This window comes from Amblyomma maculatum, chromosome 1 (assembly GCF_055883805.1).
Source record: "Amblyomma maculatum isolate TAMU_Amacu chromosome 1, ASM5588380v1, whole genome shotgun sequence".
NCBI classification, from domain to species: Eukaryota; Metazoa; Arthropoda; class Arachnida; order Ixodida; family Ixodidae; genus Amblyomma; species Amblyomma maculatum.
In genome coordinates, this window is record NC_139344.1 from 417,368,153 (window position 1) to 417,394,605 (window position 26,453).

At 49.1% G+C, this 26,453-nt stretch overlaps 1 protein-coding gene across 4 annotated transcripts; it reads right to left on the reverse strand.

Moving 5' to 3' along the window:
• Window positions 1-904: 904 nt before the first annotated feature.
• LOC146209000 (putative phosphorylase b kinase regulatory subunit alpha) lies at window positions 905-25,379 on the reverse strand. 4 transcript variants are annotated; one of them, XM_084587352.1, is made up of 6 exons: window positions 24,063-25,379; window positions 20,936-22,297; window positions 19,542-19,770; window positions 18,925-18,947; window positions 12,083-12,283; window positions 905-1,261 (listed from the first exon to the last, which is right to left on the reverse strand). In XM_084587352.1, exons 1-6 carry the CDS (start codon window positions 25,377-25,379, stop codon window positions 905-907), a joined length of 3,489 nt encoding a protein of 1,162 aa, XP_084443478.1. The 4 variants fall into 4 exon arrangements, with proteins under 4 accessions (XP_084443478.1, XP_084443480.1, XP_084443479.1 ...); XM_084587354.1 differs by lacking the exon at window positions 18,925-18,947 and adding an exon at window positions 13,963-13,972 and having other exon boundaries at window positions 19,532-19,770; XM_084587353.1 differs by lacking the exon at window positions 18,925-18,947 and adding an exon at window positions 15,827-15,836 and having other exon boundaries at window positions 19,532-19,770.
• Between the last annotated feature and the right edge of the window lie 1,074 nt (window positions 25,380-26,453).

Here is a 26,453-nt window from a genome sequence, read left to right on the forward strand (position 1 = left end):
CAAAAAAGAAAGAAGGAGAGAAAGACGCGCGCTGCAACAATGGCCGTCGTCCTCCACCGAAGCAGTGGCGGGTGCAATGACGGCCTGCAACAAATAAATATTCGGTGGCAGGCTAGCCCCCTCCGCAAGCGGCGGTGACCAACCTGTCCCAGCCCCATCAGAGGAGTGCATACCACATCACGTGGATTGTGTTTAGGGAGGAAACAGAAGCATTATTTTGATCACCAATATCTTCGGTGCTGTGAAACCAAGTTAAACGGTTTAGCATGGGGGAGTAGAGGAGCATTGCGATTGCTGGAATATTTTCGTCGTACCTTTACCCTGACTACTAACCTTCAACAGTTTTTGACTTTTAGATGTCCTGCAGTGTGAGTCACTGTGAAGATAATAATGGGCAATAATATCACATACAGAAAATTCCACATGGTTTCTTTTAGCGTCCTCGATGCATAAAACTCTAGAAACGCCATCGAACCACATATAGGAAACAAAATTCTCTTAGGCTGTTAGTCACGTTGGGATTAGGGATAATGAGGGCAGACGCATTGGCCTCACAAGCCAGGACAACAAGTTAGCGGAGAGTGGAGTAGAGCGAAGCACTTTCTTCGAAGCATATCATTCACAAAGCCACGTTCACGATTTGTAAAAACCGCGAACACCGCGGAACCCCGGTATGACATTTTCGAGATAAGGCGGATATACAGAAGGCGCAAGAAGCGGTCAGAGTTTGTAGAGAATGACTGTTCAAGGGACCGCATGAAGCAGCTAGAAAAATACGTTTATTCGAAGGCATCCCGTATGGAGCATGGTAGGAGCTGAATCACTTGAACCCAGTTCCTGCCAAGTCCAAACTAAGCAACGGGGAAGGAAAGAAGACATCAAAAGATTTACATAAAATACGAATTCACGTGAGCACGCAGTCCAGCGAGGTGACATTGACATCCGGCATGCAGTAGGCGACCGAGCGCATCAGGTAGGTCATCGTGCCGTACGGGCCGCTGGGTGCCGTGTCGTAGAAGTGCTCACAGATGCCCACGGAACTCTGGCAGGGCGACGGGCATGGCCGCGTGAAGCTGGCGCAGCACAACGTTGCATCGCCCCTGCACTGACGCTGGTCTTCGAGGAACAGCCCATTGGCCCGCTGCACCAGCGACTCTAGGTCGATGGGCATCTTGAACTCGGACACAACGTCGTGCTCCACCGCCAAGCTGACCACCATCAATGCCTCGACCAGTAGCTGCCGGTATTCGGGCTCAGGCACCTGGGACGGCAAGGATTTATTGATGAATTTGAGCAGTTTCATCATCAAATTGTCTTCCACTTTTTATTACAAATGATAGCAGTGCAAGGTAATTAATCTAACGTGGTCAAAATTTTCGGAGCCCTTCATTACGGTGTCTCATAGCCTGAGTCGCTTTGGGCGTTAAACGTGACAACCGTAACCATAAATGCTTCCTTTTCTCAAAACATTTTGCTTTTGCGAAGTTTTGTAAACCAGAATATATACTACAAGCTTCCGCCGGGCTTTCAGTAAGGGGCTAACGCTTTTAAAGAACGACACTTGCCATAAGCATTCCGCATGCTTGAACACCAAATGCGCCCGTAAGAGATAGAAAACTCGAGGCAGCAGTTTTGGTGCCACATTTTAGTAGAAGATGCGTTTTAAGTTTGGCGAAGGTCTTCCAAAGCTGCGCTTCAATGCCTGCTGGGCTACAATTCATTGTCTCCTAAAACTTCCACAGACTACCTGAAATTACGCCGGCGAATGCGCCTTGTCTCATACGCACGCCGGTATCACTCGACTGAGCCGCTTAATGCCTTTAGTGTTCACTAAGCGCTTCTGTTAACTGTTTCTGAATAATTTTGCGCTAACAGCAAGTCAATTTATGGTTGACCGGTAGTTCTTGACAGCCCCTGTATATTTTTGCACATTTTAGTTACGGATGTCGACCTCTTTATCCTTCCTCCCATTACAATCTCTTCCGTCCCTCTACTTCTGCTTGGAAGTAGCCGAGCTACGAAACTTCGAGAGCGTGAAGGTATGTACATTGACCGGCCGCATTGTTCTACCTAAAGATACAATATCGGTGAATCAAGACTGCTTTTAAATTGAAACAGGCTTTGCTTTAACAGTAACCGGAACATCTCGAAAGCCCTATTGAGGTGCATTTGGGCACTATATTCTCCGCGATGAAGGCATCATCTAGGACGAGTATCCCTAATGTTTTTGACACAATTTGTGATCCCATCTGCGGATTCAATCGCAAGAAAACCTCGCAGGACCGTTACCACAATTAGCGCAAATTCTGATTACAGATAAAGATCGTAAGCGCATCGGGTTTCATGATCACCCACATGCTGCTCCAACGAGCATGACTTCAGGGCTGTCAGACAGAATGTGCTCTCATCATGGCTAAATACAACGCTACCACATCGTCCACTTGATCTAGCATCCTCAGCGCTTGCTGAAATTCGCGTTAACGAGCTAAACCATCTCACGAAGTCGGAAGTCTTACTATAGCCTCGTTATGCTAGAATACGTCTGGAAATGTCGTGGTACGATTGTTAACAAACAACGGTAACATTGCAGATTATGTCGCCGTATAGTGCATCACTAACGGACCGCCATGTGGGGCCTATATTTGCTCTCTTTCGTTTTAAAATTGTGACGGAACCGCTTTTCATGCAGCTTACCGGTAGTTTCAAACCATTTCGCTTCTCATTTCAGCTGAATCTACAAGCCTAGTTGATCGCTAGTTCTGCCCAAAAGTTGTACGAACCGATGAAATATGCAGTGCAATTGTATAACCTTAATCAACCTAGCACACCGCGTGACCTAGCTCAGTGGCCACCGTCAAATATAGAGGATAAGTAGAGAGGGCGTAGTCAGACACGCAAAAGATACAGTGGTCATCTAGCTACCGGTCACGTGGCGGCACGCACCACAGGAAGAAGCGTGTGGAGCGGCCATCGTGGCAGTGCATCACACAAAATAGTATGCGTGTTATTAGGCGCTACATTATTATTATTAGGCGCTACATATGTTATTAGCACTACAGCTCCCATTTACCGATTTCGTCGGCATTTGTGTCTTTATTTTGAGTCGCTGGCAGGACTAGCAAACTTATCCCGCACTTTTGAGGACAAAAATTAATAGAATTGATCGGCTCCTCCCTTGGATACCAAGCCAGGAACGCTGCTCCTCGGCGTGTAAATGGTGGAGGGACAGGACAAGTTTAATTGGAGAGATATGGGAGATGTCTGTGCACCGCAGTAGATATAGCCCGGCAGATGATGATGATCATTGGACTCAGTCACCCTCCTCACTACCAGTGTCACTACCGACACCATTGGTAAATGGCAGTTAACACGCGACGGGGCGTGGCAAGGAATGGCCTTCGATTTGTGTGGCGTCTCCGGACCATCTGAAATTGCGAGAGCTACCGACATGGCTAGCCCACGACCCTTACATCTCGAGCCAGACTGGCTGCTTCTAGACCATACACGCACATTCGTGTACAGTTGGGCTTCATAATATTACGGGGAAGATCCACAGTCCGAGAGCTGTCCACACAACTAAAGTAAATGATGGCACCGATCTCACTACCCTCAGCGTCTTCTTCTTCTGGGAGTCTCTCACACATAATCATCCTCAGCACGACCAGCGAATACCGCTAGGTAACAGTATCCCCCTTGGGAAAACACAGTCCCGGTGCGTTCTACGTTAGCGAAATAGGAAGTGCATAATAAGGCTCCAGACGGGAGACATGCACTATTTCGTAGTATGGCGCTGTGGACGAGGACTTCGGATACACAGATTCAATTTCGTATGTTACGTCGGTTACGGGGCGCAAAAAACGGTAAGGGCCTGTGTAACGGGGTAAAAGATTTTTACACAAGCCCACAGGCCGAGAGATCCAGGAGTGTAGTGGACATCACGATGGCAACTGTCGTACTGTAACTTTGGGAGTCTTGGGATGCAGAAAGCCCTGCACGAGCTATCCGGCGGGCATCATGAGCGCGGGTGATGGCATCACTGGCGCAAGTACTGGCGGCGTATGCCGCGGGTAGTGAGGTTCGAAGGACAGTAACGGGTGTCGGCCAAAATACTAATAAAATGGAGAGTACCCAGCGGTAGAATGGACAGATGTATTGTAGGAGAATGTCACAAAGGGTAGATGAATGTCCCAATATCGGTGGTCGTCAGACATGCATTGCCAGCATGTCTGTGAGGGTACGGTTTAGACGTTCCGTGAGGCCGTTAGTCTGGGGTGATAGGCGGTGGTGAATTTGTGGCGGACGGAGCACGAACGGAAAATTTCATCAACCACTCGCGACAGGAAGCAGCGGCCACGGTCAGTTAGCCCCTCGTTATCTAAGTTCACGAGAGGAATCATGATGAAGAATCACGTTTCCTAGAAGGAAGTCAGCGACGTCTGTGGTGCAGCGGGTCGGGATCGGTGGCGACGGCGATCCATTTGTTCCCAGAAGTGGAAACTGGGAAAGTGCCAATAAGGTCAACACCTACACGGGAAAATGGGTCAGTCGATATGGGGATCGGCTGCAAATGACCTGAAGGCAACATTGTGGGCTTCTTTCTACGCTGACACCGTTCACATTTGGTGGCTCCATGTGGCTCCAATCGAATCAAAGGTGTCAACACACACTTATCCGCTCAAGACCTCGACCCAGCAGGTCGCCCGAATGATAGCACGGGTGACCAGCGAAAAGATGGGGATGAAGGAGCCCGACACACTCAAACTTGTCCGGAGCCTCGTTATTAGCAGAGTAGCGTATGTTCTACCCTACTTAAATATGACCAAAGGAGAGGAAGACAGAGCGGACGCCATCATCAAAATGGCGATCAAGACCGCACTCAAGCTCCCCAGGAACACACCGAACCACAAGCTAGCAGCTCTGGGTCTGCACAATACAATACAAGAATTAGCAGAGGCCCAAATCCAGTCACAGCTAAACAGACGTCCACAAACGAGGACGGGAAGACGGGTGTTGGAAAGACTGGGGTATAGCACACACCTACAGGCTCATAACAAGACAAGAGAGGTATCGCGGGAAGCCAGAAATTGGTACCGAATTCGGCCCGTACCAAGAAACATGGACCCCCGCCTACACCCGCGAAGGAGGCTGGCAAGGGCAGAGTATTGTGAAAAAACATTCGGCCAACAAGACACGTCCGACGCAGCCTTATACGAAACCAACGCAAAGAGGGCGATAGCCACGGTCGCAGACTGCGAAGGCCGGGAGGTAGTTAGCGCCTCGATCCAAAACTGTACAGTCACGGAGGCAGAGGAAGTGGCTATCGCACTGGTCATTAGGCAAGGAAGAGAAACTGGAGAGAGTCTGACGATACTGTCGGACTCTCAATCCGCGTGCAGACATTTTCAACGGGATAAATTATCTAAGGTAGCGCACCAAATCCTTACTTCCACAAGCGAGCCAACAAAACGACTAAAACACTAGTGTGGATTCCGGGGAATGCAGGGATCACGGGGAATTTGAACGCAGACAGGGTAGCCCGAGGACATGCAACTTACCGTGCGCCCAACAGTCTCGCGACAGAGGACCTGATTCCGCTTGACCCTGACTACACCACAATACTACAACACTACAGAGGCTTGCGGAAAGTATATCCGGAGCCGAATAAAAAGCTCAGCAACAAGGAGGCCGTAGATCTGAGGCAGCTACAGACGGGCACCTTCATTAATTTACACATATTACACATGATGCATCCCACGACATTCAGAGACGAGTGCATGTGGTGCGGGAAGACCCCTACCCTGTACCACATAACATGGGAATGCAGCTCACATCAACTACAAAAAATTGAAAACCCAAGCTCTGACCCGGAGGATCAGCCCTACCTGGTCACAAGAGCTCGCAAACTGGCGAAAGCCAGTGGTGCCCTGGACTGGGGGCGCCAACCGCTCGTCAGCCTCGGTTGAAGAGGCGAAGAAAAAGATCCCCGAGCAGTTCATAAAGTTCACTTACTCACTCTGAGTTTAGTTGAAGTTAGGAACATGAACGTTTGAGTAGTGGGGCCGTGCTGGGGCCCAGGGGCACGCATGCCCCAAACTCCTCTATTTTAATAACGTTATTACGACCAGGTACCGGCGCGGCGAAGAAGCGCAAGGATTGTAGAAAAGCGAAGGAGATGGCTGTCAAATGTAGAGGAGAAAACAATTACATCGTCAAGATAACACAAACAAATGGTCCACATGAAGCCTCTGTGCAAATAGTGATACATAGATCTCGTCTAAACGTGGCTTTCACGCGCAAGTACTTACATTTAATTGGACAGATGGACTCACCGGAATGTTCAACTTATGGCATCCCAGAGACTGTGGACCATCTATTATTGGTATGCCCAGAGTATGCGAACGAAAGAAATGTGCTAGCTGCTCCCTTGAAGCGTTTAGACAAGAGGCCTGTGTCGGAGGAACTGCTGCTGGGCGCTTGGCAGGACAAGGGGAAGGGCGTCCAGGCAGTGCGTGCTCTTTGCCGTTATTTGAGCGCCAGCGGACTTGATTCGCGCTTGTAAAGCAAGGTGCTGTGTCTGTATATATATTTCATATGCCTTCTCCCACATCGCCATCCATCATGGCCTTCTTTCTTCTCTCCTTCCCCTTCCCCAGTGCAGAGTAGCAGGCCAGATTTGAATTATTCGGGCCAACCTCTCTGCCTTTTCCTTTCAATAAATCCATCTATCTGTGCAAATAGTCATCACGCGTTGGAAGGTGGCTGGGGCATTGCAAGGCAAAGGTCAAAAGGCATTATTTTAAACTGATAGAGGCCATCCAGGATGACGAACACTGGTTTTGCATGATCTCTCTCGTCGACGGAGTTCTGCCAGTAGCCGGAACGAAGGTTGATGGACGAAAAGTAGCTGGCTCCATGCAAACTATCAAGCGCGTCATCAATACGCGGAAGGGGATAGACATATCCTTTTTAGTTATCTTTCTTCTTGACCAACACGACAGGAGATGCCCAGAGACTACTGGAAGGATCGATTACGACGTTCCTTAACATCTTCTCGACCTCCGTTTGAATGACGCATCGCTTGGCAAGCGAAACACGATAGGGCCACCTGAAAATGCGATTGGCGTCACCGGTGTCAGTGCGGTGGCTGACAACTGTAGTTTGACCAAATGGGCGGATATCGAAGTCAAAAAGGTCCCTGTAGGTGAGTAAAGGCTTCTGTAACTCAGCGGCAAATTCAGGTTGGAGATCAGCTGTAATCATGCTGTTAAGAGGATCAGGGGCTGATGTGGAGGACGAGGGAATGGTTGAAGGTACGGCAGTTGGGTGATTTGTAGTCAGAGCAGAAATGGCACAATTGGTCATCGGGGACAGCGCAGCTAGTGAAATTCCCTCGAGCAGAATTGGAGTTGACAAGCTGAAGTTAAGAACAGTGATTCACCGCGATAACACGTACCTAGAACGACAAGGAAAGACACAGATCACGAACTAACAACAGGTTTTAATAGAAGAAACGGAAGTCATTTTATACACAAAAATGTGATCGTCATCAGAGGAACAAATATACCAGGAAACCTGAACAAAATCAATCTTCGTAGGCATCAAAAGCATATAGCTGGACACACTCATCACGATAGCCTAAGCAGATCAACTTCGTTCGCAGGCAACGACAGCGATACATTGCTGATACACATATTGGCACCGGCGGATTTTATTTCAAACCCTTCTGTGATTTTTCTTTCTGTTTTGTTATCAAAATGCGACACCGCTATAAATACCCACCTAGGCCCAATTCTCGCCATTTTATCTGAAGCTAAGGTCAGGGAGAGTGGTGCGGTTCTGGAAGATGTGCACAATTATGTGCCGCTGCAGCATGACATCAGTAAAGAGACACGCGAGATAGTCGACGTCTGAGACGGGGGGGGGGGGGGTTAATTACGACATATATCCGGATGTAAACGGCAGTTTCAGAAGGAAGGCGGCAGGTCTGTGCAGATTGAAGGCGGGGTGAGCAAGGGGGGTCTCCAAAGCAGCGCTGAAGGTCCAAGCGAAGTATGCCGGTAGAGCAGTCAATGAGGGCAGAGTCGGCTGTTAAAAGTCAATGGCAAGGATGACGTCTTGGGGGAATTCATGTAGGACCGTGAACACTGGGGAATGACGGCCAGCAATGGTAACTAGCGCCGTACACATGCCAACCACGGCAGCAAGGCTACCATCGCTGACGCGAACTGTGGATGAGACGGCTTGTGTAAGGACTTTCCTGAAGCGACGGTGAAATGAGGAGCTGAGAACAGACTGTTGGGCGCCTGTATCAATGAGAGTAGAAACGGGAACTCCATTCACAAGGACGTCGATACGGTTATTTTGTAGGAGGGGTCTGCAGAGGTTCTTCGGTCCGGGTCATAAATGTGGAATCACCTTAGAAAGCTGCATTGGCTAGTTTTCCGGTCAAGTGGCCAGAATAAGACGGTGAGAACTGCGGCAAGGAAGAGGAGAACGCTAATGTGTTGTTTGTGTTGATGGTGAAAGGTTGGAAGCAGGGATAATGGCACCGGGGTCAACATGGGTCTGGTAGGGGCGAGGTGAGGAATAGCTAGAGTCATAGTCTCAGCGGCGGTCGAAGTAGGTGAACTGACGAGATAGCGTGTTGATCTATGGCAGTGACGGGAAATGTGGCCTACGCGAGAACTAGTGAAACAGATGGGGCGATTGTCATGGGCACGACGTTCATTTGGATTGCGCTACCAATATCGGGGCGAGAAACCGGCTTTGGATGAGGCAGCAGCAATCACTGGAGGGGCAGGTCTGGAAACCGCAGTGTCCGTGGCGCTGGCAGAAAGGAGGCCCATATTCGCAACCTCTTGGCGAACAACAGCCCGAATGAGTGATATAGCAGCCAGGGTGTTGTCGGACGTATGCTATAGTGAGGCTGCGGGATTGATTGCCTCAAGCTCTTGTCGGACGATGAGTGTCAAATTACTGTCGTTAGGCATCGGAAGATCGATACAGGAGGAGCTAGCAGCCGTGTCCGGTCGAAGCTGTGAGATATGCGCCTCTGTTTCGCTTGCTCGAAACGTCGGCACACCTGCAGCACAGAGTCCACGGTGGAACAATCCCTGCCCAACAAGAGGTTGAAACCATCGTCGGCAATGCCTTTTACTACATGGCCGACTTTACCCTCCTTTGGCATGCCTTGGTCGACTTTACGGCATAGCGATAGGACGTCTTGCATGTGAGATAACACTCTTTAGACATTTGGGCGTGAGAGGCGAGCGCTTTCTTGGCGGCGAGGTGGCTGCCAATAGGCTTTCTGAACAGGTCGTAGAGCTTCTGCTTGCAGATATCCCAAGATGTTAGGTCATCTTCATGGGTTTCAAACCACACCAGCGCGGTCCCAGTCAAGTAAAAGGTGGGATCCCACGTTGTGCTTGCTCACGCACTCGTATAGAGCTAGCCCATCGCCTACATCAACATCGTCGGTCCCGCAGGTTCCGGGGTCACGGGGGTAGGTCATGACAACAGCAGGTCCGGCGGCCGTCGAGGTAGCGGCGTCTGTAGTCATTGTGGTGGTACCGACATGGTGACCGCTGCGGAGATTCAGCTTGTCACAGCGGATCGAATGGATTCACACAGTCCTATCTATAGCTGTCCACACAACTAATATTGATGACGGCACTGATCTCGCCACCCTCAGCGTCGTCTTCTTCTGGCAGTTTGTCGCACTTCATCCTCAGCACGACTAGCGAATACCGCTAAGTAACAATATCAATATCGGGTGGTCTTTCGTATAAGATAGCGGATTAAGATTGCAATGTAGTGACTCGTGAGTATCGTGCAACCTGGAAGCGAAAGCGAAGTAAAAACCATAATATTGAGGCATCTAATTCACGCTTGGCTTAAGCACGCTAAAGGCGCGCTCATTTTGTCCATTCTAGTGAAGTTCTGAATGTAGCGCTTCGTCACCATATCTAACCATGTCCTGAAGCTAATGCACTGCAGTGGAGCCCTAACTTAGACGTAACGGCAGCGCAGGAGCAGCTGCAACTGTCTGCTCCTCTCGCTTTCCTCTCTAGATGTGGCGACGGCGTACGCTTAACGTTTCTGGATTGGTTTTTCCGTCTGTGTTGGCCCAAAAGCAGTTGCAACATATAAAACTGTACATGCACTGTGCAGAAGTTAACACGGTCACGCTGTGTAGACCTATCCTGCTCCTTAAAATTCATTGATTCACTTATCGTTCCTCGTGCTCTGCGCTATTTCGTTGTGTTCGAATTAAATGTTTTTTAAACAAGAACATCCCCTATCAAAGTTTTTCTCTCCTTTTATTTAAAGCATTTGAAAACAGCACCATTTAAACCGCATGTTGGCACCCATCTACATAGAGTGTATTTTTTTCTTACACTGAGCAGAGCGGCGAAAGCTTTGAGATTCCGCACTCGTTTTCCCGAGGAACGCATAGGTTCAAATACGCACACACGCAAGTTTATGAACACGACTGCATGCACTGCGCAGAGCACAAGTGTATAGAGTAACGCGCCTAAGACATGCGCTGGTATTAAGGAACAGAATAACATCACAAAATTAATCGTCCGTTGCTAGAGCTGCCAGATTCAGCACTCGTTTTCAAGAGGAATGCATAGCTTCAAATCCGCATACACGCAAGTTGAAGAATACGACTCCATGCACTGAGCAGAGCACGGGAGTATAGAGTAAAGCTCCTAACACATGCACTGCTATTTAGGAACACAACAGCACCACGAAATTAATCGTCCGTGGCCAGGGCTGCCAGATTCAGCACTCGTTTTCGCTAGGAATGTATAGGTTCAAATCCGCACACACGCAAGTTGATGAACACGACTGCATGCACTGAGCAGAGCACGAGAGTATAGAGTAAAGCGCCTAACACATGCGCTGTTAAGGAACAGAACGACATCACGAAATTAATCGTCTGCGGCGAGAGCTGCGAGTTGCCGCATTCGTTTTAACCCGAGGACTTCATAGGTTCAAATCCGCTCTATTCCGACGATTTGTTTCCCCAAGAGCTCAGCAGAGGCTTGAAGAAGGATTCGCGGTTGTTTTGATTGTACCTTTAACCGCAATTATAAAGCTGTTTCTTGTTCGAAAACACTAAAAACGTTGAACATTTGCGCATTAAAGCCAATTTCTGGGGCCTGTTAGAATCAAGTGGCCAGTGAGCTGCCTCCCGCCTGTAAGAAGACTATGGCGTCCTCTTTTCTATGTCAGGGTACGTTCTCAGTAAGGTATCCTGACAAAGAAGAAATTTAAGCTTGAAATGAAAGAATAATCACAAATTAATCGAGGCTTTGGGAATTAGGGCGGAAAGTTTAGTACGACTCACAACACGTCTCACAGCGTGAGCTGTAACCTAAAATTTGCAGTTTCGCTTTTAATTCGCTATTCTAAATATTTAGATCCTGTCCAAAAGCACGATGTGCGCAATTTGACGTATCGCGATATCAGCAGTAATTTCCTTCTGTTTCGATTGTTGCTGGACAGTGAACTCTTCGGACTGCATACGCTGTCGCTTACTCTGCCGTACAAATTAAGATGGTTATTTCAATTTCGTCACCCGACTCCTGGTAAGCATAACTGTTACTGTACATTTGTATCGCAGGAAAAGGTACATCTTGCAACAAGCTAACTTTGCTAGTACATCCAATAAGCTTTGTATGTAAAGCATTAAACAAGCGCTAAGAAAGGAAAATACGGAACGTCACCGCCACCCCATTACTTAGTTTTCAAAAAGACCAAATTCAAAAACCCTCTCCGCGGTAAGGCGAAAGTACGGGTCAAACATCGCCTGGGCGTATGTTTTCATTCAAGACGAGCTTATTTATTCTTCCAAGCACCTTAAATGTCTTTTTCTTTGTGTTCGTGCATTTAACTGGATTCTGGAAAGCGAGTCCGCGAAGCTCTTATTGATTTTTGTAATAAAACAAGGCACCGAATGTGGAAAAAAAGATAGTACTTCAAGTAACCATCCACTTCTACCCTTGCTCACCCCCAGCTATTCCACCCTATCAGGCTAAGAATATATAGCAGTGGTAGTTGCAGCCGTGCCAACCTTGTTCAGCATTTCCTCGACTCGCTGCGAGAACTTGATTTCGCCGGGCGTCATCTCCTTGGTAAGCGCCTGGGGAACGCAGTAGCCGCGTACCCAGACCCCAGGGCAGCGCTCCAGAATAGCCCAGACGAACGAGTAGAAATCGATGGGCACTCGGTTCAGGGCGCCGTCCAGCTTCCGACGACGCAGCCACAGTCCGACCTGAGAAGAAGCCATGCAGACGCTCTCAAAAAGCGAGACACTAAAGCTGCACATACCAAGCAAGAACAGCACCTCCACCATCGCATAAACCATCAACGTTTTAGCTTTGTTACGTATTTAAACCTACACGTCTTCGAACTGTAAGCATGCGCCCTGTCATGTCGGCGCATGCCCATGTGGTACCGAGTGCGCATGCTCGTTATTATCATCATCATCATTAGCCTGACTATACGCACTGCAGGATGAAGGCCTCTTCCATATTTCTCCAATTAACCCGGTTCTGTGCTAGCTGCATCCACTTGACCTCTGCGAACTTCTTAACCTCATGCGCCCACCTGATTTTCTGCCGCCCGCTGCTACGCGTTCCTTCCCTTATAATCCAGTTTGTTACCCTAAGCGACCATCGATTATCCTCTCTTCACACTACATGTCCTGCCCATGCCCATTTCTTCTTTATTTCCACTAGAACGTCAGTAACTTGAGTTATTTCTCTGACCCACTCTGCACGCTTCCTATCTCTTAGTGTTACCCCTACCATTGTTCTTACCATAGCCCTGTGCGTTGTCCTCAACTTAAGTAGAGCCCTCTTGGTTAGCCTCCACGTTACAGCCCCATAGATGAGTACACGTAAGATGCAACTATTGTATACTTTCCTCTTTAGCGATACCGCGGTAAGCTGCTAGTCACAATCTGCGAGTGCTTACCAAATGCGCTCCATCCCAATCTTATTCTTGTTATTTCCTTTTCATGGTCTGGATCTGTGGTTAGTACTTGTTCTAAGTAGACATTATCGCCTACTACTTAAGGTCTATTCACACTTGCGACTAGATGAGGTCGCGCGACTGGTAGTCGCGCGACCAGAGGAGAGGAGCTATGTTCACACTTGCGACTGTCGCCTTCTCGAAAAACGAGTTGGGAGTAGGAAAGCTGCAGGGCGATGACAGCGAACGTCGGCAGTAGCCGCTTGCCAGACACTTCAGCTTTTTCAGGCGAGAACGCCGACGACGAATAGACGGTGTCAATATAAAATGTTGCGCCTGCGTGAAAAACCCATTTCTCAAAAGTTCATAGTACTTACCGGATAGTCCGAATATCTTTCCAATCTCCTCCCAGGCCATATCCTTCTCCCTGCCTTTAAATTCCGGATGCCGTTTGTTGAAAAGGTGGGGGTATTCTTTAATTGCATTGAGAAGGTGCTCGATCGAGCACTCCTGGACCTCGCTGATTGGTGAAATGGTTTGCGACTAGTAGTCGCGCGACTAGAAATTCGAGCAGTGCCCGATCGGCCCGCGGCAGTCGCTTTTCGACCGATGCGACCATTTGCGACTGTCGCTTTTCGACCAAAACGGTCGCGCGACAGCTGCTAGTCGCAAGTGTGAACGGGCCTTTAAAGTGTTTCGCTACCCAACATAAACTGCTGTTCCTTCCCGAGGCTGTTTAACATTACCTTAGTCTTCTGCATATTGATTTTCAAGCCTAAGTTTCTACTTTTCCTGTCTAGGTCAGCAATTATTCTTTGCAGGTCATCTCCTGAGCTATATAGCAGGGCAATGTCATCAGCAAATCGCTGATTACTGAGGTATTTTCCATCTACCCTTATCCCTAACTGCTTCCAGTCCAAGTATCTGAATACTTCCTCTAAGCAAGCTGTGAATAGTACCTCCGTACTATTATAGTACATCGTGTCTCCTTGCCTAACATATTTCTTTATGAAAATTTTGTTACTTTCTTTATGCAGAACTATGGTTGCTGCGCAGTCCCTATATATATCCTCCAGCACTTTCACGAACGGCTCGTCGACCCCCTGATTTCGCAATGCCTGCATCATCGCCGTGGTTTCTATTGAGTCAAATGCTTTTTCGTAATCAATGAATGCTACGTATAAGGGCTGGCTATATTCCTAGCATTTTTCTATCACCTGGTTGATGGTATGGATATGATCGATAGTAGAGTTCCGTTTCCGAAAACCTGCTTGATTGCAGTCTAAGGTTGTCCTGATTCTATTAGCGATTACCTTAGTAAATACCTTATACGTAACAGACAGTAAGCTGATCGATATGTAATTTTAAGGTCCTTAGCGTTCCCTTTCTTATGAATGAGGATAAAGTTTGCGTTCTTCCATGGTTCCGGTACCGTCGATGACACCAGGCACTATGTATACAGTGTGGTCAGTTTTTCTAGCACGATATCCCCCCGTCCTTCAACAAATCTATAGTTAACTTATCGTCTCCAGCTACTTTCCCCCTTTTAATAGTTTCTATTGCTTTCTTAACCTCATCCTTCGTCACTGGTGGAAAGTCTCACTGTTTTTCCCTACCGCCAATCTTTTCGATGGAGGCGAAAGCAAGGCGCCCGTGTGCTGTGCGATGTCAGTGCACGTTAAAGAACCCCAGTTGGTCGAAGTTTCTGGAGTCCTCCACTACGGCGTCTCTCATAGCCTGAGTCGCTTTGCGACGTTAAACCCCACAAACCAACCCTACCGCCAATCTCATTACGGTCCTGATTACTTTGGCTACTGTAGAGATCAGTATAGAACTCCTCAGCTACTTTGACTATCTTGTCCATATTCGTGATGACGTTGCCCGCCTTGTCCCTTAGCGCATACATCTGATTTTTCCTTATGCCAAATTTCTTTTTTACCGCTTTAAGGCTTCCCCTCTTCTTGACATCATACTCAATTTTCTCCATGTTATGCTTCCTTATATCGGCCACTTTGCGCTTATTTATTAGCTTTTATATATCTGCCAATTCTGTCTTGTCTGTTGGATTGGAAGCTTTCATACTCTGGCGTTTTTTAATACAATCTTTCGTCTCCTTAGACAGCTTACCAGTATCTTCTTTAACTATCCGACCGCCTACTTCTACAATTTCATACTCTGGCGTTTTTTAATACAAACCTTCGTCTCCTTAGACAGCTTACCTGTATCCTCTCTAACTATCCGACCGCCTACTTCTACAGCGCACTCAGGAATGATATCTGTGAAAATATTTACTGTACCAGCCATTATAAAAGCAGCCCCTTGTCTGATAATAAAAGCACTTTGTGCACTGCCTCCCGGCCGTTCACATCATGTCAGAAGTGGAGCGCCGACGTGGTTCGAGCACAGAATGGCCAGAAATTGAGAACAAAGTTTCATATGCTCTTCGTCCATATTGGTGCCACCGTGGCGAGTTGCATGTCGCGCGAAGGCCTGTTGCTAATGAGCATTAGAAAAGTTATCCCTCCAGCCAAGTAACCTGACAATCTCTGCATGCTACACAGTGTACATGGAGGACAAGAAACAATGAAGATCCAGAGAGGTGATGCTTTGGCCCGGCATGATCGCAGATGTCTAAGCTATAGCTAAGTCATGTTCCGCGTTCTAGGGATCCTACCAGACGAGAAGGATGATGCAAACAGGGGTGTATGTAGCTGGCGCGACTTCCTAGTCGAGCCACATGATTTTGGCAGTATAGAAAGAAAAAGTAAGCATATGTTTGGGCCCATCGGAAATGCAAGCTATTTCTCCAAGAGCACTACTACATGCCGACTTTAGAGGATACCCTACCGAGGCTGCATTGGAGCGAACTTCTACCCTGGATGCATCGCCAGGATTCTGGCAGATAAAGTTGGATAACCCGAGCTCCCTCTTATGCACAATGAGGACTTTCTATGGGCGATACAAGTTCCTGCGCATGCATTTCCACATCGCTTCCGCGCTGGAAATTTTTCAGAAGGTGATGCACAAGGTAAGGTCTCGAATGCCGTTGTTGTCATAATGAATAACAGTTTGGTTTAGGGACAGTCGCAAAAGCAACACTATGGAAATTTGCTAACTTTGCTGTCACAATGTACAGAGCGCAATTTGAGAATCAATAAGAACAAGTGCAATTTCCTACAGCCCAAAGTCCGTTACATAGGCCAAGTTTTCACACCGGAAGGAATGTGTCTGGACCCCAGCAGACCAGAAACTAAGAACCAAGTTCTACGTGATCTTCGTCGATATTGGTGCTACTGCGACGAGCTGCATGTCGAGGAAATCCTGTTACTCAGGAGCAACTAAATAGTTATCCCTCTAGCGAAACTACCCAAAATTCTCCGCTTGCAGTACAGTGCACGTGGAGGACACGAAAAATGAAGAGATCCAGAAAGGAGAATTTTTGGCACGGCATAAACGCAGACATCTCAGCTACAGCTAAATGATGCGCTGCGTGCGAAAAGTACAAGCACATAAACTCTAGACTGCCAATATTGATCCACAAAATACCAGGTCTGTCATGGCAAGTCTTCGGCCTCGATATTGTTTACCACGATGACCAATCTTTATCTAATCTTGGTGGATTTCTAATCATTGATTTTCAAGATTCTATCCCCGCTCTCTATCACCGGGTGGCCGTAGAGCAGCCCTCTCGCATAAACATGAAAGATAGCTTGATTTCATACAACGAGATCACGGAAAATTATAGGCTGAGCAGGAGGGTCTATCCGCCGCCCGACTGTTCCCTCGAAAACGAGGAGGCAATTGCGTGGAGAAGATTACAAGGGGGAAATCATATAAGCCCCTTATGGGTATACGTGAAAATTTATAAAGATGAGGAAGACCAGTATTAACATAACATGCGGGGAGAGGGGCACTCTAGACCACGTAATTTGGGAATGTGCTGGCAGCCCGGGCGCCGAGCAAAATATAGATAGAGAAGCCTGGGAGACCTACCTGCGGAGCGAGAACCGCGCTCAACGGCAACAAGCCAGACAGAGGCCGTGAAGCAACAATATATCACCAGACCTTAGTTTGCGAGGCTCTTGAGTAGGGCTCCCTTAGGCCTGCGTGCCGGGGGGTCCAAAAAGGAGTCTCATTTTGGTGGAAATAAAATGTTTTGTTGATGATGATGTGAGCAGTGCGTGCATGCTCGTGTTCGCGACTCACGAAATCCCGGAGAAGCTGTGCAGCGATAACGACCCATCTTTCAACATCGCATGCTTCTGGTATTTTGCGGCTTAAAACGGGATCACTAGCAGCCTGGTAACAATATGGCGGAGCGCGTCATGCATGAGGAAAAAAAAATGCTTGCCAAGTGTCCTTTCGCAACCTCTGAATTTTGCAGCGCCCTGTCGGAGCGTAGAAACATGCCAAACAAAGGACGACCAACCAAAATAACTCATTCAAAAACTGATGGACCGCCAAACCAGGACGCAGTCGCCGGTTCTTCCCCAGCACCTCAATCCGCAGACTGTGCCATCACAATCCGTTTGCAATCGGCCCAAATATACAAGAGAGAAATATCTTCTACAACCGGATGGCCCAGCATCTACATCAGCTTCAAAGCTGGTCTCCAGTGTCTGTTTACGACGCTATATGCGGAACCTGGTCTGCAGCTGTGGTCATAGGCCCTGCAGGCACACTTCAGTCGTACAACCTAGTTGCAGACCGCGAACAGTTGCGGCGTACCGGGGAGCATCTCAGCTCCAAAGAAATGCAACATACGCCCTACCTTGAGGTGACCGTTTCTGCGGAGATGGTATCCCAGCGTGACGAGATGCCTAATCAACAACCTGAGGGTATATATACCCTTCGGAGAAGCAACAGTCTGCGTAGACTACCACAGCGTTATCTCCTGCCAGAAAGACCAGACCGTTAGTACCCTTACCTTATGAGCCAGCGCAATTGCGTAAAATCACAGCGTAAGTGTAATCTCCACTGCCTCATACCCAGCCAAACATTCTTAACGCTTTTCTTTCCTCAAGCGGGCCTCGTACGGAGCTCTCATCTGAATTATTCTCCGACCCCTGAAATTTGCGCCGAAACGCCGGCAGCTCGGATGGTCCAGCTACTGTCCCTCTGAATGATGACAGACGGCGCTACGAGCGTGTTATGCTTGTCAGGTTCTGTGGGCAGCTGATCCCGTCCTCGCGACGTGGCCGGCAGGGTGTAACTATTTGACAGTGCTTGTGCGCTAAGTGGCATTGTCATCCCGCTGCTTTCAAAAACTTTGTGGCAGAACAGCACAGAACGGTGCACAACATGCTCAAGCTGCTTCGCTGGCTTTCAAGGGGGAAGGGGGAAGGGGGGGGGGGAGATCAGTGACATCCCCGTAAGGTAAAGCACAACATGATTTCGGCCTATCGACAGGCAACCGTGGTCGTATTCGGGCTTGCGTGGGCAATTCTCCACCGCAGTACACTGTGGTCACAGGGTGAAGCCATGCCATGCTTTTGCTTAGCCCACCGTGCTCGAGCGCCGTGCTAAAGAGCCAACAAAACCGGTGCTTGCAAACGAATCGCCGCCACGCGTCCACTTTTACAGCAGCCTGCATCGGCATTCAGTCTCTAGAGATTGGGGATAAATATCGGGCAGAATGGGTCTCTCTGTTTTCGGTGAGATTGTCCTCACAAGCTAAACATTAGTTCAAGCTATTTGGTGAACAGACATCGTAAATTGAACACAACGGCGCAGGAAAACGAAGACGAGAACATCGCAAGGAGCCTGTACCGTTCTTTGCGTGCTGTCGTCCTCGTTTTGTTCCTTTTTGGGATTACTGTTTATGATTTACGATATTTAAGATTTACCAGATTTACATCTTTCAAAAGAATCAGGAGGGTGTGGATTGGGCTAGCGGGCTCATAAACGCCATTTTCAGAAGCGCCGGAATCAACTCGGAACCATGTCGAGAGAGACAGAGGGCTGTAGTTTCAGCTCAAGCAGCACTTTTCCTTGGTTTTCTTCTTCTCTATTCACGTTGATTGCAGCGCTTTCAATAACCACTCTATAAAGTATGCATTCATTCTATGCTCTGAAACCTATGCGAACCGCGGAAGAATTGGGTGCACGTTACTAAAACCGATGCATTCGGTAGCTTCCCTAATTGCACACTCTATTCCAGTGAAGTTGCAGCACAAATGAGCAGTATTCTTATTGTCAGCTACGTTGTCTTCGGCTAATATGAGGGTGTGTGAGAGTGCTGTCATACCAGGGGTGTGGACAAACCTGTTATCTACAGTGCAAGCATATAGCGGCGCCCCTTCGAATTCATTATAGCGAAGTTAAACAGTATGTTCACTTTTCCACTAATAGTACAGCAAACTTGCGCCTGCATGGCTTCACTGAACGCAATCTCTGCAGGGTGTCCTTGCAACTCAACCTGTACCGAGCTCTCCGACTTCCTAGTCTCTGCGGCATAACTGAAATCCCACACGCATCGGCCACCCGCTCCACGTCCCCGGTGTCGCACAACAAGGAGTACTGACGTACCGGGCGATCGGGCATGAGCGTCGTCGAATCCTCGTATTCGCTCTGGTGAACGAAGGCGTCCGCCTCGCTCCTCTTGTTCAGCGGCAGACTCAGGACGGGGCCCGTAAGCGTGCGTATGCTGTGGTCCTCCTGCCGCTCCTTGCCAGTGATGACGTCTATCAGCAACGACTGCATGTCGTAGGGGCTCAAGCCGAGCAGCGCGTCGGCCGCGTCGTCAATGCCGCACCTGGACCTACGCGCTACCTCCGCGACCATAACCTGCGGGTTTTCGCGGCAGGTTATGGTCACACATTTCACACATTCACACATTCACACATTTAGGCAGGTTATGGTCACACATTTTGAACTCATTGACGAATGGGAAACAAGGGTTATCACGCATTCAATTTCGTTATGCTTCCTGCAGCCTCGATCGTTATCCGCAAGCCAAGAGTCAGAACCTCGGAAAGAGGTCTCGGAAAAACTTTGGGCACTTATGCTCCACTTTAATTGTACGACGCGGCAGCGTTATTTCCATTAAGCGTTTTATACAATTTTCTTTATCTGCATTACTACATCCAACCTCACACAACACTCTCCGCACTCCTTAACACCTCCCGGACCCTAGTACCTCAGCCAACTAAACCGGTAGTGGGCCTGCATGGCGACCCAAATATCTTGCGATGAAATATGATTAAACCATGAACACTTTTTCATACATAAACCAATGACTTCACAAATCGAGACATAGGACGAGCCTTATAAACCGAGCTAACAGCTCGTATGACGTTTTGCGGAAACAGCGCGTAACACAGCGGACAAGAAAGAAGATGGAACGAGCGCTGACTTTCAACTGAATGTATGTGTGTTTTCTCGAATAAGTTCAGTTGATACCCAACGAACGTGTCATCTTTCCTGTCCGCTGTGTTTTGCGCTGTTTCCGCGAAATGTTTGTAAGATAACAGAAGCACAAATTAATGGCCAAGGTCGGATTAAGCGACTAGCAAGTGCGCGTATGCAAACAAATATTCGCAGACCGTTGACGCTGTCTCGTCACCATACATTCAGGACGTAACCACCTCAAAATTTCTATACGAAAGCATTCCTAAACCGCTAAAGCTGAGCAAAAAAATTGGTTTTTCCTCGATTGTTTCCAGAGCAACTATTACGCCTATGCTAAGCCTACCCTAGCCATGGGTGATTGCTGTCACGTCTAGCAATGTAACATGTAGTACCAGTAACGTTGCCACAATGATGATCCCTTGACCTCTTACCATTTACCCTTGGCGTTTAAAACTTTTCCATACTTCCTGCCAGTATCTTAAGACTAAGCAGGCAACCAAAACCATGCCACAGAGTCCTTTCACACGTCATTACCCAGCTATTTTGCGAATATTGCTTTTCATATGCTGTAGCTGACATGCAGGAGAGCAGCACTGCAAACCTGAATCAGGGGTCCGAGGCGCAGGCGCTGCATCTCGCGAAAGAAGATTGGACTCTCCCGGATGAGCATGGCCAGGTACGTGAGCAACTCTTGGGTTAGCATAGCGATGCTCTGGTCACCCTTGTGCACGCGTGTGATGATCGCGCGCATCTCCTTGGTGGAGAGGGGCCTCGTGATCACTTCTTCGCTGAGCGACGGCATGCCTACCGTGACCTGCTTCTGGCGCACCAGCAAAGCGGTGACGGATTTGGCCAGATCGGCGACCCGCTTTCCGAGCGAACTGGCGAAGTGGCGCACCAGTGCCCACTTACGCTCTTCGCAAGCGCGCTCGTAGAACTCCAGGAAGAGGTCCTTCACCGTAATCACGGAGTATGGATGGCCAAGACCGGTGTCCCAGGAAAGTCCCTTGCGTAAAGACAGGTAGTGTAGGATGTCCCCTTGCTCCTCGAGCCACGGTGTCTCCCGCAGTGTGATGAGCAGCTCTTGTTCGGCCACTTGGTCAAGATGCAGCTCAGCGGCGGTGACGTATTGTGTCTCTTCGTCGATCGAGGTCCGGCGGGACATGGTTGGGGAAGTTGGCGCTGAATATATGCTCATAGAACCACCCGTGCCATCCTGCGTTGCCGCTGATTCATGGCCCCCAATTGAACGGCTGCGTCTGATGAGTCCGGCGACGACGGACTTACGGCGCCCCGCGGCGCTCGATGCACCGGACAAGATCTGCTTCTGGGGAAGACCTGACCGGAACAGAGCGGGGTGGCGCATCTGGTGGTCGAGGTACTCCTTGATGAGAGGAGGCAGCACGTCTGGTTCACCGTCTTCGAAGTTGCCCAGGAAGTCGAGACTGGCAATGCAGGAGGTACTGAGAAAGTCGTCAAGCCTTCCGAGGCAAATCCGAGCGTTGTTTATGTAGCCATGCTTGAGCTTTACTATTGTCTGTCGCAGTGAGGACGGCAACTCGCCGAACACCAGGTGTCGCTCTCTCAATATGACGACCATTGTGGGCCGGCCCAGGATGTGCCAATGTGAACGTAGTACGGCGAGATCCGAGCGAAGCGTGCTGACAAACAGATCGACGTCATTGACGAGGTGGAACTCCTCGCTATCTAGGTTCTGGGGCGTGAAGACAAACAGGCTGTCGCCGAGGCTGTAAATTTTGCTAGTGGCCAAAAGGCCGACATCACTACACGCACGTCCAGTGAGGCCCAGCTTTCGGTTCTCGCCCAGGTGCGAGAAGAGTTTGCCCAAAACCCTCGCAGGGTGCACTTGGAACTTGTGACGTACTTCAGTCAGCTTCTGGATGTCCGGAAAAATGCCGGAAAGCTTGTCCCGCAGCAACGAGTTCTCTGCCAGAAGAACCACCTGGGTAGAATGAAAGTGCACATCCTTACTCAGTACGCTCGCTGTAATACGCGTCACAACGCGGCGTTCACTTAGCCCTCGTCATTTGATAGTTGGCCGACGTAAAAGCCGCTGTTCAGCAGGAAGATCGTAATGTGACCGTGAACCGACTTCAGTATCAGGTGTCGAATCCACGAAACCCTCCGCCATTTACTCTTTGGCCGAAGGCAACAAAGCAGTAAATGTAAAATGAATGAAGTGAAAATCAAAAGGTTAAGCGACGTACCTGCTCTAGCATACGCGGCATCCGAATTTCGCAAGCGCTTCATACTGCTTTCTTCCCACTACCACTATGAGCACGAACGACAATGTTCCTCAGCCTTTCCCCGAGTTGATCTTGTAGAAACGCAGCACAATAAAACCCAGAGGTAAAGTTGTCGGCGCTTGAATTTGTGCACCGCGGAGAAGCTGAGCAGGAATTCCCGGAAAATGAATTCGTATTTCGCTTGGTAGTTGTTCGGGCACAAAACGGGGATCCATCCACAACACTATAGGCTTGGTTTGTTTTATGGGATTTAACATCCCAAAGTGACTCAGGCTATGAGAGACGCCGTAGTGGAGTGGATGGCTCCGGAAATTTCGACCATCTGGGGTTCTTTAACGTGCATTGATATCGCACACAGTTAGGGCGACAACACTACAACACTATAGCTTTATCAGCTTAACAAAGTGTGCTCTTCCATTCCATACCGGCGAAATACTTGCGTTGATCCATTGAAAACCGGAAAAACGCAATACCAAAGTAATTTATTTGGCGCAAAGAGACGAGCACCATGACGCTGCTCTTCACGATTTTATGCAGAATCTACTCTTTCAGCCCAGAATGGGCAAACTAAATACGAAAACTTGTCTTCCCGCATTTCCTGTGCTTGATAAAGCCAATTTTCTAGAACCTCGCACAGATTGTAGCGTCACTACATCTGCGTAATAATGAGAATTTCAATGGCATAAATGACAACCGTGGAAACCGGCAGCTAGCTTGTTGCGCGCACACGCGTAGTCCATGTTGTCGAGAGACGCTATCGGTAGCTGCTCTGCATGCAAATTTTGCACCCCACGAAATCAGATTGTACCTGCGGAATTTGTGTACTCGTGTTTCCAACGCTCTTTTTTTTTTTTTTGCAGAGCAGAACAGTTTTCGCCGTCTTGCATAAGGCGCATATTCCGGCAAAATGGAACGAAACGTTCTCAGCGTCGTCATCAACCTAAACCCATGTAGAGCAAGGGCCTCTCCCACATCCCCTGCAATCAGCCCTGTCCTGTGTTATCTGCACCAGTCTGATCCCTGCACATTTTCGAATCTCCTCCACATACCTAGATTTCAGCCGTCTTCCGCTGCACTTGCCTCCCCTATGAGGAAGTCACATTGAGCGAAGATCGGTTATCTTGCGTTCACATTAATGCTCCTTTCGTCTTCTTTATTGTGACTATTTAAACAGCATTAACTCGCACTTATTCCCTGACCCACTCTAGTACGCTTCCCGTGTCCTACCTACACGCCTATATTATTCCGCTCCATAGCTCTCTGAATTGTCCTAAACATGAACCTTTTTCGACAGCCTCCATGTTTTTGCTCCATAGGTAGTTACCGTTAAGATACAAATGCTTATATACTTTCCCTCTCAGCGTTCTCAGCTTATATACAGCTTACTTACGAAACAGACCGCGCATACTTATCTACTTAATTCTACAGTTACTGCCGCTAAGACAACACTGCTCAGCGTACCTGGACGACAACATGCGGCCGCTCGATCAAGCCCAGCCGGCGGTTTAGGGGATCCAGTTCGCCTGGAGAGATGAACTCGTCCTGGAGGAGGCGGGCCACAATGTACAAGGACTGGGCCCACTTGAACGGAATCTCGCCGATGGGCAGGCGGGGCTGGCTGTTCGGCGTTGCCCTCTCCTTGTTGACCCTGTCAGCTTGCACGGCGTACATTTGCGGTACGAGGCGCAGCCCTTCGTCAGTACGAATGCAGATTCGTTCCAAGTGTTCTCCGTACTCATCCATAGTATTTCGATCTTCGCGGAAGCAGGCCTCAATCATCATGTAGCAGAAGAACAGCGGCCACTCACACTCGATATTCTCGAAGCCTTGCAGTTCCCACGACTCGTAGTAGAGGCGAGTTTTGTCCTCGAGGACGGTTTTGTACCCATCGCGTAGGAAGCGCTTGCAACCGTACTGGCCCTGTAGCTTAGAGACAATGGCTTCACGTGTATTATTTATCAAATCCGGCTCGGAAACTGCGAAGGCGGGGAATCCTATGATCGAGATGAGCGCGGCGTCCACTTCCTTGGAGCTGGACTCCCGCGGAAGCATAGATGCCAGCACGGCGGCGCACTCCTGGGCCTCGTCGGAGAGGACGTGGATGACCGACGACGCACCGCCGCGGCCTCCGAACAGGTCCAACTCGTTCATGGCTTCCAGCGCAGCCTTGGCCATGCCCACGGAGCTCGAATTGAGCTCGCGTATGCCGCAGTTGGTCTTGTCGCCGCGCTCCCACATACCGAAGTCCGGAGTGCAGTAGGCTTCCTCGATATAGAACACGAGGTTCTGCAAAAAATCCACTTCGTCAAGGTTGAAGACAACTTGAATGCCAGAGGCAGTCATCTGGGCCAATACAAGCAGGTACAGGGACGTTGCGTCGAGCTGCAAGTGGCCCCACTCCTCGTCGCCCACGCATACAGCTCCAGATGTCGAGTTGAACTTAGCGTGCAACGCTTCGGTAGGGCTGCGCGTCTCCTTGAAGCTCTCCAGCTTGTCCATCTGCTGCATCATGGCCATCAGCAGGCCCCGCATCAGTTTGACACAGCACTGCTCCAGCTCGTAGGTGCGGGCTCGATCCTCATCCAGTTCAGTGTTCTTGCGGTAGGCCAGCGACAGAGCCCAGATGGACAACGCGCAATAGACGTTGTCGCGTACCCAAGCGTGGTTATCGTACTTCTGCGAGGGTATCAATCCCGTCACGGGGTCCTGAGTATCCAGAATTGTTTTCTGCAGGAGGCGATAGTAGTAACTGAGCCGCGGACTGCACCGCGTCGCCATTGCGCTGCTGCTGCTTGTGAAGTAAGCCTGCAGTTTTAACATTCATAAGACAAACGTTAACCACCACTTATCGTAGAGGCATCGCACGCATCTCACAGATCAAACAATTCCGAGAGCACTTCAGAATCTTCAGTGGTAAAACGCACAAGCCTGAGCGTTGCTGTTTCAAGCGGTACATCACCCGCCCCTTGTTGAACACAACCAGCGTTCCGCTGAAAAGTGTTCACTGACCTTTTATAATTGGTTTACATGAAAGGAAAGGCTCAGTATCTGTCATTCGCGGAATCCTGCTACTCGCCGTAGACAAGGAGAATCATGGAGCGCGCTTCAAAATCCCGGGCGCGGCGCAGTTGGTTAAAGCGCTCGGCTGGTGATCCAAGGGATGCAAGTTCGAGTCCCGGTGAAGACCGAGTTTTTATTTTTCAGATGAGGTCATCAGAATGATTGATAAGGGGAATCCCGCGGTATTCCTCGGCGTCTCGCGAAGTTGGGACCCTTCTCGCGGACGCATGGACGGACACGCTGGCGAATCATGAGTAATAACCACGAGGTTGACCCGCGTCTTTGTGCTCAGCAGTCGGGCGCCCTAACCACTGAACGCGGCGAATTATCGGGAGCATGGCTCGTTGCCATAGCATAGGTAGCCATGCATGGGTCTCTTGCATTGTTCTACTTATTAACGCGAAAGCGTTACTTCGCTATGTTCACAGATTTCTGCCCGCAAACCGTGTTCGCAGACCGCGTCCGCAAAATCGTGTCCGCAGCAGTTGCGGGTAATTGAGAAGTGGTAGAGGTTAATGAGTGGTGTCAGCGATAGAGGCTGGCGTAATGTTGCTGCAGAAAAAATAATTAGGCCAATAAGTTAAACAGGTAATTAATTAAAAACACTGGTTCACAAGTAGTATCTGCCACACTTCTGTGGACACCTAACCGCACCATAAAGGAAGGGAGGAAGGGGGGGGGGGGGGGGGGGGTGAAAGCGGAAAAAGAGAAACACGGGTGCCGTAGTGGATATGACGTGAAGGATGTGACGTCACGCAACCGGAAGTAGAGCCGAAAAAAAGGCATATGAAG

Bases quoted from the DNA above. Each gene is read 5' to 3' on its own strand.
- LOC146209000 (XM_084587351.1), bottom strand. From the start codon at position 25,379: ATGGCGACGCGGTGCAGTCCGCGGCTCAGTTACTACTATCGCCTCCTG. The intron at 19,771-20,935 runs GTTTGCAGTGCT...GAAAACCCGCAG, and splicing joins GCCTCGGACCCCTGATTCAG to GTTATGGTCGCGGAGGTAGC. The intron at 12,284-19,512 runs GTACGTCAGTAC...GCTTCTTCTCAG, and splicing joins CGCTCATGCCCGATCGCCCG to GTCGGACTGTGGCTGCGTCG.